The sequence below is a fragment of the Apium graveolens genome, chromosome 6, assembly GCF_009905375.1.
Source record: "Apium graveolens cultivar Ventura chromosome 6, ASM990537v1, whole genome shotgun sequence".
Taxonomy (NCBI): domain Eukaryota; kingdom Viridiplantae; phylum Streptophyta; class Magnoliopsida; order Apiales; family Apiaceae; genus Apium; species Apium graveolens.
In genome coordinates this window covers 267,900,481-267,916,319 of record NC_133652.1, presented here as the reverse complement: position 1 = coordinate 267,916,319, position 15,839 = coordinate 267,900,481, and the positions used below count along the sequence as shown (strand labels likewise).

The following is a 15,839-nucleotide window of genomic DNA, read 5'->3' as shown; positions in this document are numbered from 1 at the left end:
GGACAGGTTTGCACCGTCATGAAGAAATGAACTAACTCATGTAATAGAATTGGTCTCTTTGTATGTAATGAAGTTTAAAAAGCTTGTATTAGTAAGTAATTCATGTGTTTATGTACATAGAACAGTTCCAGTGTCTACTAGCACTATATCTACTGCAAATGCCTGAGAGAAATTCTAAAGATAAATCTAATCTGCAAGAATAAAAGAAATATAAACTACAAAGACGAAGGACTAAATTCTAATCCTAAAGGGAAATAATAATACAAGTGCTGAAATATCACTTTTCATTTCCAGTGCTAAAATATCATTTTCCCTTGTTTGAATCAGTCTTCTCGGGTTCGATGTGCAATATGTATAATTAAAATAACAGTGCTGCACATTGGGAAAAAATGTATGTACCTACAATGAAATTCAATGTGTAAGCTGTAAGAATGTCACGAGAAAGTGCTAGTCTCTGTGCTGTCAGTCCAGTCATTCGTAATGAAGCTTGGCTTCTCATAATTCCACTTCAAAACTTCGGTTCCATATCTAAGTGCTTCATCAACACTATCTGATTCGAGTCCTGTAACCCGAGAAACATACAACTTATTTCCGGTCAGGTCCTTGAACTGTTGTTTAAATTTTGCTGCAATGTAATGGAATGCACGTTGAGCCAGTGGTGCTATGGGATTCCGGCTACTGCTGGTGGTGTTGCTGTTGCTACTGCTGTGTATTGGATTAAAGTCATGAAACCACTCACACTTAGTGAGTGGAACCTGTTCAATCTTCTCTTCCAGCAAGTCGAATTTGTTTAGTATCAAAAGAAAGTTCTTCTGGTGACAGACTGGATGTGCCGCTATAGTTTCAAATAGCTTTTTGCTTTCCAGCATTTTGTTTGTTGGAACTCCATCAATGTCGTAAGAGTATTCGTCATAATCCGTCAAAGAAACACAGTAAATGATGAGATCCATATCTTCAAACATTTCCAACCACCTGCAATTTGCTCCAAGGCTGCTAGAATGAATTCTTACAAGCTGGTATCTGCAATATCACCATATCAGCAGGGGTAAGGATAAGGAAAGCAAAGCAACATTTTTAATTTGGAGATCGAGTGAATAATGCACAAAGAACAAACCTTTGCAAGGGACTATCTTGATCAGAACCATCTATGAAGCTATCATTTAGTGACTTTGGGAAAGAAAAATCCACACTGGCTATACTGTTCGAAGAAGAAATCCCCTCAGCATATAAAATGTCCATGTCAGAGGGCTCATAGTCTGTCCGCGAGATCTCAACAGCCTTTAAATAGAAAGTAAACAAGTTAAGTTTACTTGTACCATCAATGGGTTGTTCAATTAAAGTTTATGTTATGTTACATGTGCATACAGACGTCGGAGCATTAAACCAAGGATCATAAAGAATGAGATTACCCGATTCAAGAAATAGTTTGCAACTCTAGGAAGCATTTGTATCTCATTTCTCCGATCAAACGTAGCTTGAAAGGCTCTATCCTTCCACAATTCTTCAATTAATGGTGCATATTCACGAGTAGAAGCAGGGAAAACTGCTTCTAAATTTCCGGACATCATAACTTGGAGTAGCCAATCAGAGAATGCTTGAAGTCTACGACTGATGGAATACATGTTTTTGTTTTCAATCTGGTCGGAATTTGGCGTATCTGCGCAATCATAATAAAACAATCAGTGTGAATAGAACTGAAAGAGGATTACAGGCTCCAGATCTGTTAAATAGCATTTGGTGATTTGCAGTGAATACATTTTATAGGTCAGTGTGTAATAAGAAAAGTGCATTGATGAAAGAAACTACTCTGTCAGATTCGCCTCAAGTGTCCTGCTTTAGAAAATATCATATACTTAACTAAACTGAACGGCAAATGCAATTGAAGAATGGTATATTTTGTACCTGAGGAACCAGGTTGATTAATGGATTTAATCCTCATTTCATTTATAGCTTCTACTTCAAACCGTTCCCGTTCCTCGAGCAGAATGCCTATATAACGGTATAAGTTGCCCTGAATCATGTGCTTCAAAGTCTGACGTTCATCTGTAGAGAATGGAACTTTGTACAGAAATTTGGCCTGAAATATAAATACAGATTACAGAATTAGAAAATCAATAAAATGGATTATTTTCATAATCAATCTGTACATGCACATGTCAAAGCTACTGCAACTTATGCTTAAAAATCTGTTCTAAAAAACTAAGTAATCAATCTGTAGTTATAAACATCAGTATGCATGTGTCAGTACAAATCGCCAGTAAAGAGAAAATGTCACTTCTTAGTGACTAATTCATATACAGTGGCATTTTGAGAAGGATTGATGAAAATGTTGCCATCTAAGAAGAATATCAATACTAATCCTTCAATTTTTTTGGCTATATCTACATTTCTTAAAGACAAAGTACTGCTTAAATACAAAAAGAGATGGAGATCCTCGAATGGAAATCGTAATTCTGCATTAATATACATGACAATTTTGAAGGGAATAATACCTGTTTGAAAATGGTACTGGTACCGGATTTCTCATAGCCAACCATAAGCAATTTATGGGATGCTTTTTTCTCGAGTTTGCCAGGAACACTAGTAGCAACTTTATGAGCTTCTTCTTGACCAGAAATTGCAGATTCCGAAGGGATAGGCAATGACAGGACAGAACATAATAGTTTGACCTTTGGCTGTAACATAAATTTGAAGGTAAAAGTTAGTGCTTGAACATTGATTTGATACAGGCAGGGATAACCAATGAACAAACTACAATAGTATGCACCTTAAACCATATTCGCTTAATCTCATTTTTCTGTCCCACTTCCTGGAAAGAACCATCGGCACTACACCAAAAGTGTGGTTGTCCTTCACATTGGATTCCTGCCCACTACAAGTTTAAGTGTTTAACAGAATGTTCAGATAATACCCAATGTGAAAAGCTACATCAGTAACAAAATAAAATTAATAAAACAAAGACAAGATATATCTATTTACATTCAGAATACAAACCTGCATCACCCAGAGTTCTGGTTTAGTTATCTCCCGATTGTTGACCAAGATCTTTGTGTTTCCATTGCTCGCATTTTGCATGATGGGATCGCCAACATCAAGCTGAGGAGTAATAATCTGGGAAGGCTTCTCTCCTTCCTGTTTGATCAAGGTAATTAAAATAAATTATCAAGTAATAACAATTACTAGTAGGATGCAGAAACAAAGTACGATTAGGGTGATGCTTACCAAACCCCAAAGTCCAGATTGCTTGTCATACCAATACTTTCTTGGTCTTAGCTTTCGTGGTGGATTTGGACAGCCTAGCAATCGAACCAGCTCTTCATGAGAGAGAGGCTTTCCATTCAATATGACGAGCTCGGGTGGAACTTGATTCACTACACATGATACCTCATGGCTCATGATCTGTTTAACTCCCAAATCAGTGAGCAAATGCCTAAGCATCCGAGAACTTTTTCCAAGGCTAGCTCGCTTGGATTCATCAATTCTGCGACCAATGCATGTAACACATTTCCTTCCTTCCGGCATCGACCCCATTGCTCTTACCACACAATTAGAGCAATACTTCGCATTGCAGACTATGCAAACTTCCTTCTCCTTGAACCTTTTCTTAACAAGGCATCGATGACATGCCCCTTTCTTCACATTGGATTTACCCAATTCCAGTTCATAGCCTGTAGGGGATGCAACAATATCATTATAATCTTCATGTAAACACTCTGTATCCGAGCTTTCTGACAAGTCGCGTGAATTGTCATGACTGTCAGAAAACCCCAAAGTACCAGAACTTCTACATTCCTTCAATAATCTAGGAATGCATTCAGCACTCTCCGAAAATTCCAACTCCCCCGATGTATCAATCACATTGACTACTCTAAAACCTGTCCCAAAACTCTTGGACACATCAAGTACACGAGCAACTTCAAGTTCGTTGGAATGGGTAACTGGAACTAAAGATGCATCTTGTTCTAACTCTATCTTCGACAACTTTGGTTTCAAAGAATCAATCTTAAAAAGAGGTTGAACAACCGGAAGTGACCAATTTTTACCTACCCCCTTTGTCGAAACTCTAGCTGCTACAGGTATACTGTCAACATTCACAGGCTCTACCCGAGGAATAGTGTAACTGATCGCAGGGCCTTTGTACTCCATGGCAAAAGAGTACTCCACATTGTACTCATCATCAACATCAAAATCTAAAGGCTTTTCCTGAACAAATTTTCTAACAAGACTAGCCATCATAGAAATTCGATCAAAATACCAGAAACCTCACCTCGAATTTCAAAATCCTATCAAGAAACAGCCTATAAACCGAGAAAACAAGAACTACTCTGCTCTCACCTCTCTGTTCCAAGGCCAACTAACTTGAACAAACAGTCTATCATGAAAAACCTAAACTCTGAAAATACTAAAACCCTTTGAAAACCTCATGAAAATATAACACTTACACCAAAGAACAAAGAAGATTTGGCCTTTATACTAGTTAGAATCAATAAAACTAAATATTTATAAAATGAAGAATGTAGAAGAGTAAGACTAATTCAGTGGAAAATCATGTTACACTTGCAGATGTATTTACACGTAACATGCAAATGTATTATATGTATGTGTGTAGATAATTACCAGGAAAGGGGGAGACCGAAGAGTCAGAGAGTTTGAGAGAAGACTTGGTGTGGGAGACAAGGACCATGTCGTCTTGTTCATCAAACCGCGTTCGGTACATGGTTTTTACCAGGAAAGTCTTGAGAAGACATAATTAATCATTAAATTACTTGTTTTGCAAGTAAAACATGATTAAATATGGGATCATCGAAACATAATGTTGCATTAATATGGTAACAAGCCAAATTCATATGGTATTTTTCTATGCCCAAATTAACTCGTAACTTGCACTCAGTTTATCCCAAATTATATGTACCTTTTACTTGTACGCATCTTTTAAGATGATACCGTATATCTCCTTTTGATTATTAACAAAAAAAATTGAAAAATATGGGGTCAATACATCTTAAATTACGTATAAAAGTCAAATGAGATAAATAATTTGGGATGGAGGGACAGATTTACCTTACTAGCTAACCTAGAATTTTTACCAAAATAATTACAAAATGATGTGACAGCACAAATATTAAAATAAAGGAGCTGTTTAGACAATTTGTCAACTATTTATAACACATAATTATTTTAGAAATATTTTTGGGATCTAATTAAGGTATCTAGTTTTTCTTTATTTTCAATATTTGAAGATTACGTGCCTTAATCTAAGGGTATCTATATAGCCCATCGACCCTTGTTATAATTTATTCCTCCGGAAATTAGGTTGACACTATTTTGTCACATCATTTAAAATTATTTTGTTTTATTTTTTTCTCTTATACATATTTTTAAACTTTTATTTGAAAAACATTTATGTCAATTGATCTAAATATCGATATACCAACTGATATTTCTAAAAAAATAATACTTTTTAAGTGGGCCGAGTCAGATTCAATAAATCTGGACATATAACTGATAATATATATTCATAATTGAAAAATATTAAAACTGATTTAATGTGTGGATTAAATACAAAATCTGTTACATTTTATTTAAATTCAAAATTAGCAGTTTTGATTTATGTATTAAATGAGCATTTTTGATTTCTGATATTAAAGTCTATTAAAGTCTATTAATATCAGGGTGATCGGTTACACTTAACCTCTACTATAAATAGAGCCTAAGTTGTTGATGAAGATACACCACACCTACATTCTCTTCTTCTCCTCTCTGCTCTCTTTTTCTCCCAAACACAAGTTCTGAGCTGCTGATTTTTTCGGCGACTGGGGTTCTAGTCAAAGTAGGATTTGTTGTTGCTGTGAACATAAAGTCCAGAGCTGTTTTATCCTGGAGGAGGCATTGCAAGCAACCCAACGCAGCAGGTGGGGGCAATTATCTCTTCAAGAGCAGTTAGGGCTTCGAGCAAGGCCTGGCAACTCAGCTGATTAGTTTTCTTATTTCATTGTACCTGTTGGCTACCACTGCTTTTCTGTTTCTTTTCACTGTGTTAAAGTAATGGTTATTGGTACGCTTTCTATTCTTTCTTTGTTCCTACAATTACGGATATGCATATTGTTTACCTACATGTTTTGTTTCGTTAATTGTTATCTTGATCTTTGGCTTATTAAATATGTTATATAACTGCCTCTATGTTGCTGTAATAGTCCTTATTTCTGACATTCTTGAAGAGATAATTCGTTGTATATTATTTAGCGTAATAATGGTTAGCGAAACTGAGATTCCCGTTGGTGGTGGTGGTAGTTCTGGTGCAACTGTTGGGGCCATAGATTGAACCACTTATAGTTTTCCACAAGCCGTTGAATTAACTGGTTTACCAGAGAAATTCAACGGTGGCATCGGCTTTTCTCGCTGGCAAAAAAGGATGAAATTGTGGTTGACTATAAAGGGTTTGTGGCCGGTTGTGGAATATGAGAAACCGATTGTAGATCAAGAGAAGGATGAAACGGTTAAGGCTTTTGCGAAGTGGTCTGAGAAGGATGGGGTGGCTAGGGCGGCTATTTTGGTTGCTCTAACAAACACTTTGTTTGATGTCTATTCTTCTGATGCCTACTCCGCAAAACTCTTATGGAAGAAGCTGGACCAAACACATAATACTGACTCACAAGGTCTGGAAAAGTATTATGTGGCAAGGTTTCTTGAGTTCAAGCTGGTGGACAATAAGTCCATGACTGAGCAAGTGCATGAGTTCGAGATGATAGTGCATGCTTTGAAGGAGTCTGGAATGGACCTCCCTGAAACGTTCAAGGTTATGAGCGTGATTGAAAAGCTCCTGAAGTATTGGGAAGAGTTCTCTCTCTCTCCCTGAAAAGACAGAAAGGAGAGATCACCTGGACAAACCTTATGCTAGACATCTCGGTCCAAGAACAACACAAGTCCAAACAGGGACATGTGATGCCAACTGAGCACGGTACCTCGAAGGTAAATGTAGCAACTGTAGGACAGAAAAGGAAGGCAGTTTCTAAGAAGGTTAATAGTAATAAACCTAAGAGTGACAAGGATAAGGCCAAGAAACCCAAGACAAATAAACCATGTTGGTCTTGTGGGCAGGTTGGGCACTGGAGTAAGGACTGCCCTACGAAGAAAGCGAAGAAAACTGAGGTGTTAGCGCAAGAGAATTGTTAATCCCTTAACAATATAGCAAGAATTATAGAAGGGGGGTTGAATGAAATTCTTGAACCTTTTTCTCGAAATAAAAATGTTCAACTCGGATATAGATATAATGTTTTGATTAGCACAATGCGGAATAGAAACTTAATTGAATCAAAATATAGGTAATTAAAAACAAGAGTCTATAAAAACTTTCTGGTAGATTTAAACAATTCCACCAGAGATATATATAATATATCGAGAGGACGAGGACTCTGTGTGCAGGAATGTTCACAGCTGCTTACAAATAGAACTACTGAGAATACAGGAAATGCTAATAATTCTGCTTACAAAGATTTCTCTGTTTTTGTGTTTCTCAGCTATCTCAGTTAGTTTTCTATTTGCTACACTCTTGGTTTATATAATACCAAGATTACAAAATCAAAAAGACTGAACAAATATAAAAACTATCAGTCTTAAGCTTTGCTGCTTTTCGTCCTCTATTACCCAGTTAATGGGCTTCCACAATGTGTTTATATACATCTCGACAGCTGTGTGTCAGCTTTCACTGTTCAACTGTTGTTTGAATTCTTCATATGATCATCCGTCGACTTTCAGAACATCCGTTGATGGTTTAATTGATCATCCGTCGACTGCTATATTAAACATCCGTTGATAATCATTTGATCATCCGTCGATGGCTTTGTTAATCATCCGTCGGTAGCTATTTTGGCACTTGACTCTATTTCACTTATGCAGAATTACAAGACATCATTTATGTACAATTAATCAACCTATTCTGCATATCTAGTTAAAGTCAACATGACTTATATGCTACTACAGATTCTATACAAAGGTGCATACATAACTGTGCTACAGACTTATTATTACATAAGCTATTCACTCGATGGATAATAAGTTAATCATCCGTCGGGACTATAATGAGTTATCCGTCGGGACTGTAATTCTTATCCGTCGAGTGCTACATAATTTCACTAAGTAAAATCTACTTAGATGTTTTATTTATGTAATCATCAAGTACACAACATATGCACAACAATCTCCCCCAATTTATGTCTACTGGAATTGTAGCCATAAATTAAGAGATACTTGATGATAACAAAACATCCTGAACATACATCTTTAAAGATAAGTAGATAAACTGAAAGTGCTTCAATTAAAAAAAATGTACAAGGTTTGGCTCACAGTCAATTCAAGATGCTCCTCTATCCTGAGCAGATTTTTCTAGTTCCTTGAAGGTCTGGATCTTCTTCCAAGCTTTCTGTTATTTTCCTCAATTTGATTCTGGAGCTGCCTGTGGAATTCCAGTTCATCAGATTCTGAGAGATCTAGCTTTTCTTGCATTTTCAAGAGAGTCTCATTGCTAGAGATAATCAGTTGGTCTTCTAATCTGAAGAATCTTCTCACACCCTTGTCATCCATGAATTCCATCAGCCAGTAGGGCCTTAAATGCACTCTTCTCCCTGTGTATGGGATGATTAGAGTCTTTGGGAGTGCATCTTTAGCTCTAACACTCCTTAGTTCTTCAATCTTCTTCAATACTAGTCTTCTTGCAGTTACATTGAACCCAAAGTTTTTCTTGAAGGATGAATAAACTTTTATCAGCACAGCTTAGCTCTCTTGAAGAATCCTGTGAAGTGGCCACTGAATCTCCCTTCCTCCTTTGTACTTGAACACCAACCTTTCAGGTAGGTTTCTGTATGCATCAATTGCCCTTACTTCATCCTGTTCATCCAGATAAAGATTTAGATCTGAAAATTCTTTGATGTCACACAAGTACAAGTAGTCTCCCCTGTTGAGCTTGGGTTGAGCTTTAACTACCGACTTAGATTTGAGAGGTGACAGCTTCACTTTCTTGACTGCCCTTGACTTTGTCCTTTTTTTGGCTTGCTAAGGATTGGTAAGCTGAAGTCAGGAATTGGTATGTTATCCCACTCTATTGGCTCATCCTTTGGCACAATAGGTTCACCATGTATGTTCCTGTAGGGATCCACCACCCTTATGTCTTCAAATACCACAGAGGGCTTTGATGCTTGAGTTGTAGCTGGTATGGATTCCTTAGGAAATTGATCTTCCAATTCCTTGTCAACAACATCCAGTTTCCTTTTTGTTCTTCTAGCCAATTTTTTCTTCCTTTGGGATTTCTTCTGTTCTTCAATTTTCTTCTTTGATTCAGCAGCTTCAGATGGTTGAGAGGGAATTTATTGAGAAGAGTTTACAGCCTGTAGCTTGGCCAAGATAGCAATCTGTTCTTTCTTTTATTTAGACTTCTTTGCATCTAGAGCAGCTTGCCTCTTTTTCTGCTTTAATCTGGCTTTTTCTTCTTTCTTTGCTTGAGCAAATTGTGGATGTCCAGCTACCACACAAATTTCCTTTCCATTTCTGAATATCTTAGCAATTCTCCTTTTTGAAGCTGAATCAGCTAGATCTTTATAGAAGACAATAGATCTTGACAGAAGCTTCTTTTCATCAGGCTTGGGTATCTCATACACAGTGTCCATAGGTTTCTTTCATGATGATTTTGGATAATTTGCCCTTGGTTTAAGAATTGTTTCAGCCTTTGGAGACTTGATGCAGGAAGATTGTCCTTTTTCCAGATAGTTCATGCTCATCTCATTCACACTGATTGGCTTGACATGAGAGTGATGGATGGATGACTTAACTGGCTCCTTGACTAGTTCAAACTTTTTCTGTATCTCCTCATCAGTCTTATCCCAGTTGATCAAACTCAACTTTTCTTTTTCGGCAACTTTCAAATCTGCTGCTGCTGCTTTAATTAGATCTATACCATCTGCAACTGTTGGCTTGGAGACAATAATTGAAGGTACAATTACTTTGCTGATTTGTACTTGAAGTTTCTCCCCCTCAGTTGGTCCTTTCTCCCCCTTACTTGATTCTCTCTCCCCCTTTTTGTTATCATCAAGTTGAGGAGTTAGGCCTTGTGCTTTAGCCAGTTGCATGAGAAGATTTGTCTGAGTCTGTTGATTTTGAAGAAGGGTAGCCACTGAATTCTCAATAACTTGAACTCTGTCTTCCAGCTTGGCCAGCTTCTTTTCAGAATCTGATTCTCTCCTCAATCTTAGTAATAGATCTTGCATGGTACCATATGGCATTATAGAATCCAGCTTCTCAGAATTGTAGGTCTTCAAGTCAGCTATATCTCTTTTTAGTTCATCCACACTCAGATTCTGTCTTAATTGTTGGATCTTCATGAGATGTAGAGAGTCTAGGTGAGCTTAAAGAATAGCCTTGGTACTAGCATCTGAAGTTTCCTGAAGGGCCTTTTGAATAGCCATCACTTGCTTGACCAAAGATACACCAAATTGTCCTGGTGTAGATTCCTTTGTTCATGCCCATCCAGGTAAATTTGAAACAGAACTTGGGCCTTCATCTCCCCCTAAGTTCATGCTTCCATCCAAAGAAACAGAGTCATCATCATTAGAATTTACTCCAAATTCTTCAGATGCCTCACCAGCTTGAGAAGGCATCCTATTGACAACAGCTTTATCACTTTGAAGAGATTTTGAGGTGTGTACTAAATTCAAAGTCTGTTCTGCCTCCACATTGCCCTGAGTAGCCAACAATTGATAGGCTGACACAGGATGAGTAAAAGTGTCAGCATCCAAGGAAATGTTATCAATTTCAGCTTTGTAATGTTGCTGAAATTGTCTTTCCTTTTCAGCATCATCCACAATCATTGACTCACTAGCAATAGCTGGATCCACCCTTATTTCTCCTGTACCTGCCTTTCTCTCATAATCTCTCTTTTATTGCATCAGGGTCTCACCCTGGCTCCCCACCCTCACACCCTCACCTTCACCTACTAAGGTGGGACTCCTCTCACTCACTTTTGTCAATCCTGAATAAATGGATTGCTGAGATTCACTCTTTTCCTCTCCTTTTGCCTGGGAGCAACCCAGCCTCTCACTCAATGCACTCTCCTCTCTCAGTCCTAAGAGTGACTGTATTACCACTAAATATTCTGCACTAGAAATAATGATGTTTGAAGTTGTGCAGAGACACTCGACGGATAAGTGATATCCATCAGGTGAGTAGGAATGAATGAGGTGGGAAGAGAAACTATTGTTGACTCTATGTTGATTGAAGTTATTTGAGGCATATATGTCACAATAGTATCTGAAAGAATTGGCAAGTGAGCCAACAAATCATCTAAAAGATGATGCTCACTTGCACTAGATTTTGGCTTCCCCAACAGAGTTGAAGAAGGGGAATCAGGAATTGAAGTGTTTATCATATCCACTTCCAGAGAGTTTGATGGTGAGTATGGTGTTTCAGAGGCTTCTATTATAAGAGATTTTGGCTGTAACTCCATATTTATTGGAGCCACATCAAACTGAATTTGAGAAAGTGCAGGGACTGTGTCTTTAGCACCAGTTTACACTGTGTGTGTGTCCTGTGCATCCCCAGTGGTTTTGGATTTCTTCTTTCTTGTATAAGTTTGGGGTGAGCTTGTGTCGCTAACCCTTTTGGCCTGTGCTCTTGGCTGAGAGCTTTGTTCAATAGCCACATCCTTTTGGGAGGATGTAGCTAGAAGTGAGCTTTTGTCCTTTTTAAGCACTACAGTTTGTTGGGAAACTGCAGTGTGGTTAGGCTGGGATTCACTCAACTCTCCAACCTTATCCTTGGGGTTTCTTTGATGTTCACCCCTTCCCTCACCTAACTGACCCTCCTTCACACTCACCTCTTTGGCTTTGGTGGATTTTTCAACTGGTACCTTTTGAGAGATACCAGAGGGGGTTTTCTTTGACTTGCATTTAGAAATTACAGTTGTTTTGGCAGCTTTGGTAGGCAACTGTTTGGTCATTGTCACAGTTGCCATAGCTACTCCTGAACTCAAAGAAATTGAGGAGATTGGAATAGTTGAGGGTATGGATGAACTTACCTCACTTACCTGAGGTGTCTGCATTACATGAAAGTAGAACATTGGCACATCCTTATGATGGTTGGCTCTGTTCAAATCTGCAATAATTCTTCTCTCTTGAACCCAGCAAGCCAATTTGTTTTTTGGGTTCTCAAGTACATTCTCTTGACAAAGATGGTTAGCCAATAGCATGAAAAATCTAGCATAATATACATTCTTTCCCCTTTTGGCTAACTCACCTAGTTTAAAACCTAACTCATACAAGACAAGGTCACTGAAATTGTAAAATATATCTGTAACTAGCATGTATAGCATGTTAAGCATGGAAATGTTCATAGAATCAAAATTACTGATTTTTCCAGAGAAAACTTTAGTCACAACATCACACATGAAACTCCATTCCTTCCTAAGACCTAATCTTCTAATATCACTTAGCTTAGTAGTAGGAAGTGCATAATGCATGTAATTAAGCATATTGATAATATCAGTGTCATTGTGTGGTGAAGTTACATTATCATCAGGAATTTTGAAACATGCTTTTATCACACATCACTATTGATACAAAACTCATTACCTTTGATAGTTAGAGTGATGGTTTTGTCAGTAGAGTTGTAGATTGCAGTGGTCCACATCTCTTCAACAACTTCACAGAAAATTGTGGGTGATTCAAGCATGGCATAACTTAACTTGCAGTTCTTCACAAAGTCCATCATCTTGTGATAGTCTTCTGATTGCTGAATACCCTTATTGACCAAAGCAGTGAAGTTGTTCTTCTCATAAATGAACCCAGTTTGAGACATAATCTTTACTACAGGTGCCATTGTTAGAAAATGAAAGCTTGAAGAGAAAGAGGATATTTGCTTGAGAGAGAATGAAATAAAAGCAGTTGAATTTGAGAATGATAAAAGAAAATAATTGGAATGAAATAAGCTTTTATACTATCTCAAAAACAACGGATGAAAATAATAAAGAAAAGTAAATTACCCAATAGAAATTGCCTAAAATAGCCGTTTAAAAATAAACTGTAAAAATTCCACCCATTATCCGTCGTGTAATGCTTACAAACTGTAAGTATACTCGATGGATAATGTTCAGGGAATTAACGGTTAAGATTTAGACAATTCGACGGATGAGGATAAACTGTTATCCGTCGAGTTTTAAAAGATTCCAGAAAAGTAATTAATTTTTATTTGCAAATAGTATATCGACGGATGACTCAACTCGATGGATAATGGTCATCCGTTGAGATGCAAATTTTGACTTAGCCAAAATTTCATCCATGACTAAAAATCAGCTAAATTTCTGGCTACATTTCAACTTGCAAAATAACTCAGATAAATTCAAGAGTAATTAAGCATACCTAACTCACTTACCAACCTTGAAAAGGTGGATTCATCCAGTGGCTTGGTAAAGATATCTGCAAGTTGCTTCTCACTTGGAACAAAATGTAACTCTACAGTACCATTCATTACATGTTCCCTTATAAAATGGTACTTGATGTCTATGTGGTTTGTCCTTGAATGTTGCACTGGATTTTCAGTGATGGCAATTGCACTTGTGTTATCACAGAAAATAGGAATCCTCTCAACTTGCAAACCATAGTCTAGCAATTGATTTTTCATCCATAAAATCTGTGCACAGCAACTGCCAGCAGCAATATATTCAGCTTCAGCTGTAGAAGTAGAAACTAAATTTTGCTTTTTATTGAACCAGGACACAAGCTTGTTTCCTAGAAATTGACAAGTTCCTGTTGTGCTCTTTCTATCAATTCTGCAACCTGCATAATCTGCATCTGAATAACCAGTTAGATCAAAACCAGAATCTCTAGGATACCAAATGCCAAGTTTTGGTGTTCCCTTGAGATATCTGAAAATTCTCTTAATAGCTATCAAGTGAGATTCTCTAGGATCAACCTGAAATCTAGCACATAAACATGTAGCAAACATTATATCTGGCCTACTAGCTGTTAAGTACAGAAGTGAGCCAACCATGCCTCTATAGCTTGAAATATCCACAGACTTTTCAGTAGTGTTTAATTCAAGCTTAGTTGCAGTGGCCATGGGAGTTTTTGCAGATGTGCAATCCATTAGATCAAACTTCTTTAAAAGATCAAAAATATATTTAGTTTGACTAATGAATATTCCATCACTAACTTGTTTAACTTGTAAACCAAGAAAGTAAGTTAGTTCTCCCATCATACTCATTTCATACTTACTTTGCATCAGTTTGGCAAACTTTTTACAAAGTTTCTGATCTGTAGAGCCAAAAATAATATCATCTACATAAATTTGAACAAGTATTCTAAAGCCATTAACATTTCTGAAAAATAAAGTTTTATCTACAGTACCTCTTGTGAAGTGATTTTCCAAAAGGAACTTTGATAAAGTGTCATACCAGGCTCTAGGTGCTTGCTTCAGTCCATAAAGTGCTTTTAGTAGATAATAGACATACTCTGGAAAATTTGGATCTTCAAAGCCAGGAGGTTGACTAACATACACTTCTTCCTCCAAATCTCCATTCAGAAAGGCACTTTTGACATCCATTTGATAGACCTTGAAATTGGCATGGGCTGCATAGGCTAAGAAGATTCTGATGGCTTCAAATCTTGCAACAGGAGCAAATGTTTCATCAAAATCTATTCCTTCTTGCTGGAAATAGCCTTTAGCAACCAATCTGGCTTTGTTCCTTACTACTATGCCATTTTTATCCATCTTGTTTCTGGATACCCATTTGGTGTCTATTGGATTCTTTCCTTTAGGCTTGGGTACCAGCTTCCATACTTTATTCCTTTCAAATTGGTTTAGCTCCTCTTGCATAGCTAAAATCCAATCAGGATCTAACAAGGCTTCTTCTACCTTCTTTGGTTCTTCCTTTGACAGAAAGCTGCTGTATAGACATTCTTCCTGAGTTGCTCTCCTTTTGATAACCCGACGGATGGTGAATTTTGAGTACCGACGGATGAGGCAGGTTGTCTTCCGACGGATAACACAGATTGCCTTCCGACGGATGAAGCATTATGCAACTCGACGGATGTTCAGTTTTGTGCTTCATTGGTGGTAGATTTGTCTGCATTATTGTAACACCCCCGAATCCGGGGTCGGGGATCCGGGTTGTCACGAGTTCCATTTCCCTTAATAACACCCAATCTTAATAAATAATCAACTACTCTGTACTGTGACCCCACAATAAACACAACACACCACAAGTTATAGTCTCAGAGATGAACACTAAAAAATAACACAAGTCCTTATATTCCACAATTATAAACCGTTACACCTTAAAAAGGTTCTGAATAAATTTACATATTCCTTGCCATTATTACAATTCATATTATACATAAGTCTGGTTCATCAATAGTTGAAAACCTAGCCTATTGGTAGCTCCTACCTCAGCTACGGCGGCATCAACGCTTTCAGAAGACTGCGGAACGTTTTCTAACCGCTTGCGAATCGGGAGCTTGGTCCTGTTCATCTTTTCTATCTGTTGTTGTGTGATGAAAGAAGAAAGCAAGGGTGAGCAGCAAGCCCACCAAAATAATATGTATAATGATTAACAATATATGAGCCTTCTCATAGTACTCATGAAAGTCTTGGTCAAAAGAAATGAACCAAGTTGATATCTTAATGCGATGAAGTCGCAAAATATTCAGTATATATATATACACATATATTTTTCAAAATATGGGAAGTCCTCTTCCATGCATAATACACACAGAGTTCCAGTGTATAACTGTATAAAAAAATATTGTTGCAAGGTGATCTCATATATCTAACCTTGTCTCAATGTTTTTCTGAAAATC

General features: G+C 37.3%; 1 protein-coding gene across 1 annotated transcript; it reads right to left on the bottom strand.

Annotated features, from left to right (window-relative positions):
• Positions 1-65: 65 nt before the first annotated feature.
• LOC141667423 (extra-large guanine nucleotide-binding protein 1-like) lies at positions 66-4,617 on the bottom strand. The gene is made up of 8 exons (XM_074473918.1): positions 3,223-4,617; positions 2,995-3,132; positions 2,768-2,872; positions 2,493-2,675; positions 1,903-2,077; positions 1,410-1,657; positions 1,115-1,278; positions 66-1,020 (listed from the first exon to the last, which is right to left on the bottom strand). Exons 1-8 carry the CDS (start codon positions 4,234-4,236, stop codon positions 435-437), a joined length of 2,613 nt encoding a protein of 870 aa, XP_074330019.1. The 5' UTR covers positions 4,237-4,617; the 3' UTR covers positions 66-434.
• Positions 4,618-15,839: the final 11,222 nt, after the last annotated feature.